The following is a 4,503-nucleotide window of genomic DNA, read 5'->3' as shown; positions in this document are numbered from 1 at the left end:
ATGAAAGATTCAGTATGACTCCCTCAGTGACTTGCTGCCACCTACTGGCACTTTTTGTAACGTCTATTCAATGTTTTTCTCATTTAATACAATAGTGACTTTTTAACGATCTTTTGAAGGGAATTTGTCAGACCAAGTTGATATGCAGTTAAAAATCTTAATTACTTGACAGCCCTACGTATAACAGAATCTCAGAGGGACCGTGAGTGAGTGTGTGTGTGTGTGTGTGTGTGTGTGTCAGTGTTATCTGTTCCACATGTACGTGGGTGTCCGTGCTGGCGGCGGGATCGGTGACGAGATTGAGGACCCCGCAGGCGACCCGTACGAACTTTACCGGATCCTGTTCGACATCACCTTCTTCTTCTTCGTCATTGTGATCTTGCTGGCCATCATACAAGGTACCTCAGGATATATGTGTGTCCGTTTATTAACTGGGCTTTAATGCGTCTCATGCAGGGTCATTATAGTTCACAAAAGCTAAAATTAAAACCAATAAAAAAAGATTTTCATTACTTAAAAAAAAAAAAATTAATTTGAAATACTAAAATTGAAATAAAATGAATGAAAACTATGTTGGGTCCCAGTGATGTGGAGTAAAAGGAGAAGAGGAGCGGTCCTAGAACTGACCCCTGTGGAACACCAGTGTCCAGTTGATGTGATTTAGATACCTCACCTCCCCAAGCCAACCTGAAACACCTATCAGTCAGATAGGATTCAAACTAGCAAAGTAGAATCCCTGTGATGCCCAGTGAAGAGAGGGCAGACAGGAGGATCTGATGATTCAGTGTCTGTAAATGCACTATATTTTTCTCAGATAATCCTGTTATTCCTGCAGCTTTATCTAACACTAAGTGTTTGACTGACAAGTCGGAGTGATTTGTGTGCAGGTTTGATCATCGATGCATTTGGAGAGCTGAGAGACCAGCAGGAGCAGGTCAAAGAGGACATGGAGGTACACACAAACACACACACACACACACACACACAAACACATCAGTCCGTTTGTGTTCAGATCAGTCATGTTCTCTCTCTCCTCACAGACCAAATGCTTCATCTGTGGAATCGGGAACGAGTATTTCGACACGACGCCGCACGGCTTCGAGACTCACACGTTACAAGAGCACAACCTCGCCAACTACCTGTGAGTGTCACCTCACAATACACCAGCATTATATCAGCAGATATTACAGCTCAATTATATACTACTGCAGCATTTATTTTTATTAACTAAATCATTTTTAGTAGTTTTAGTTCCGATCTCTGTTGTTTTTTTCAGATTTTTCTTGATGTACCTGATCAACAAGGATGAAACCGAGCACACTGGTCAGGTAAGTTCACTGAAGATGATCATGATGATTATTATTAGTGCTGTCAAACGATTAATCGCGATTAATCGCATGAAAAATAAAAGTTTTTGTTTAAATAATATATGTGTGTGTACTGTGTATATTTATTATGTGTATATATAAATACATACACATAGAATATATGTTTTTAAAATATTGTACATTTATATATTTTTATTCTAATATTTTATTATATTATATGTAATCAGTCATTTTTATAAAGTGTTTTATTTTTTAAAACAAGTTTGATTTTCTTTATTTTAAAATAATTTAAATGTTTATAATAATTACTTTTAATTTAGCATTTTATGACTTTATTTATTTATGATTTAATTAACTGGTTTTATTTCAGAAATATTTATTTTGATTGTTTTTCAGAAATATTTTAATTTTAATTGTTTTTATTATTTAATAATTTACATTTTGTTTTTAATTATTTTTAGAAATATTTTATGATTAATTTGTTTTTGTTTTATTTTGATTGTTTTTTATTATTTCAATTTAATATTTTTACGATTTAATGCATTTTTTGCAAGTTCTTGGCATTTTATGATTTCATTCGTTTATTACTTTGATTGTTTTTCAGAAATTATTTTAATTCAAAATTTGTTATAATTTGATAACTTGCATTTTTATTTATTTATATTTTATTATTTTGTAAAAAAAATATTCTATGATTTAATTAGTTTTTGTCTTATTTTTATTGTTATTTTATTATTTTAATAAAAAAATGAATTAATACATTTTGTAAATGTCTTTTATTTGAATGTTTTTATTTTAGAAATATTTTAATTTAGCACTTTATGATTTAATTGATTTTGACGAAGTGTTTAATGTGCTCCTGATGGAAGAAGGCGATTGTTGAGTGACGTGTGTGTGTGTGTGTGTGTGTGTGTGTGTCCGCAGGAGTCGTACGTGTGGAAGATGTACCAGGAGCGATGCTGGGATTTCTTCCCGGCCGGAGACTGTTTCCGTAAGCAGTATGAAGACCAGCTGGGCTGAAAGAGCTGCGTTTCCTTCAGATCCAATCCAGTGCCAATTCAGTGGAGTCTCTCTCTCTCTCTCTCTCTCTCTCTCTCTCTCCCTCTGTCTGCTTTGGTTTCAAACCGTTCTTTTCCTTTTCAGTCCCTCAACAAAAGACAGAACAGCTCAACACGTTGCCTTCTTTGAGCCCAGAACCATTGCACAAGGTTTTTTCCTGTTTTTTGAGAAACTCTGGGGTGATGCACAAGCGTTTGGACAGCATGATGCCAAAAGCACGCGTGTTTGTGCGTGTGTTCACACTCCCTCGGACCCCTTGCCTGCTTGCCCGTAGAGACGAGGAGATTCCCGACTCAAACCTTCGTCAAGTGCCTTACCTCCATCACATCTGAGCTATGCAAGACCTGCGTTCCCTCCCGATGTCGTGGAGGTCTGTTCGTGCTCCCGTCTCCTGGTTTCAGATGGAAATGCTCTCGTTTGGCCGTTCGTATGTTGTAGCTTTGCTGAATTGTGCTTTTGTTTAGAAGGACAAATAAAGATATTGATGCAATAAACCTCTTCTGTCAAAGCCGCCGCTCATTTGACATCTTTACACACACACTTTGTTCAGTAGAAAAGCGGTGTTTTGCATATGATCGGAGCTCAAACTCTTGTGAAGTCACACAAACACCATGAGATTCACACACTTCTGTCTGCTGAAACCCTAACAATGATTTAGCATCACATTCACATGTTTAGGTAAACAAATATTATTTTTTTATTAATAAGCGTTTTATTTAAATATATATTTATTATTTTTATTAATTTGTTTGTTATGATTTAAGAATATTTGATTCAATCTTAAATTTATGATTTAAGTAATTTTAAGTTTTATTTTGATTGTGTTTCAGAAATTGTTGTGATTTTGTGTTTTTATGACTTAAAATCCTTTTAAAAAATTATTTTAATTATAAAAAATATAAGTATATTTTAGATTTTTTTACTATTTTAATTTTACATTTCATAAATTAATGTTTATTTTGATTGTTTTTATATAAAATTATTTATTAACATTTTTATGATACAAGTTTTATTATATAGTTTATTTTGATTATTTTTTTTTTTTTTTTTTTTCAATTTTAAAATATTTATTAAAATTTACATTTTTTATAAAATAATTTTGGTAAGTGATTTATTTAGATATATTATATAAAATATATTTATTTTAATTTAACATTATATTGTATACCTTATTTATATTTCTTATTTTAAAATTGTATATTTTATGATTTAGTAATCAGGGTTTCACTTATGATTTTCTTTCTTTTTTTTCTAGTAGCGTGTGCATCTGATGCTGATGATGCTCTGCTGTTTGTTCAGTGATGCTCCATCACACTGTAATAAACCGTGTACACACACACACACACACACACACACACACGTGTTATTTTATCTGTGTATTCCTTACTTCTTGTGACCTTTAGTGCGACTGCATGACAACACGATCATCATCACTGAGGACACAGAGACGAGAGACAGACAGATGTGCCCAACAGAAAACAGTGAAGGACTTTCTTTATTGCCGTGTTATTTTCATGTTTAAAATCTTTACATTTTAATTTTACATTTACATTCATGATTTAATACATTTTTAGTAAATGTTCTATATTATTAGAAATTATTATAATAAAAAAATTTTTTAATTTAGTTTTATTTTGATTTGTTAAAATATTTACATTTTACATTTTTTATTTCATTTTGAGTGTTTTATTTTGATTGTTTTGTTTCAGAAATATTAATTTAAAATCTAATGATTTAATTCTAATGCTGATAAAAAAGATTGATTGTGATGTGTATATAAATTCACATAAATAAATGAATATATAATAAATACATGTCATTTATATGTTATATAAATCAAATATATAAATATGTATCACAATCAATTTGACAGCACTATTAAATTCACTTTTGTAAGTTTTATTAGCTAAATGTTTTAGAAACTATTTAAGTTTATTTTACAATATATTATACATTTATTTTTTGGTAATTTTCCCTGGTTTTATAAAAAAATATTTAAATTTAAAAAAAATATATGATTTCATTTTTAGACAGACTATAGAATATAAGAATATAGTTAGTAGTAATATTTTAAATTAATGTGTGATAACTATTAATTTATTAATTCAACTGAGTA

At 30.8% G+C, this 4,503-nt stretch overlaps 1 protein-coding gene across 9 annotated transcripts in view; it reads left to right on the top strand.

Moving 5' to 3' along the window:
- The window catches only part of LOC132144914 (ryanodine receptor 3), a 155,661-nt gene extending 152,780 nt beyond the window's left edge, over window positions 1–2,881 (top strand). For all 9 annotated transcript variants that reach the window (XM_059555500.1, XM_059555495.1, XM_059555498.1 and 6 more), the window contains 5 exons: window positions 242–398; window positions 888–952; window positions 1,041–1,141; window positions 1,277–1,328; window positions 2,253–2,881. In XM_059555500.1, coding sequence (XP_059411483.1) covers window positions 242–398; window positions 888–952; window positions 1,041–1,141; window positions 1,277–1,328; window positions 2,253–2,348 — 471 coding nt within the window. In that variant the 3' untranslated portion in view covers window positions 2,349–2,881. The remainder of the gene's footprint in view (window positions 1–241; window positions 399–887; window positions 953–1,040; window positions 1,142–1,276; window positions 1,329–2,252) is intronic.
- The last annotated feature ends 1,622 nt before the right edge of the window (window positions 2,882–4,503 follow it).

The sequence above is a fragment of the Carassius carassius genome, chromosome 8 (assembly GCF_963082965.1).
Source record: "Carassius carassius chromosome 8, fCarCar2.1, whole genome shotgun sequence".
Lineage (NCBI taxonomy): Eukaryota > Metazoa > Chordata > Actinopteri > Cypriniformes > Cyprinidae > Carassius > Carassius carassius.
Note: the sequence above shows the minus strand (reverse complement) of the source record. Positions and strands in the feature narration are given on the sequence as shown.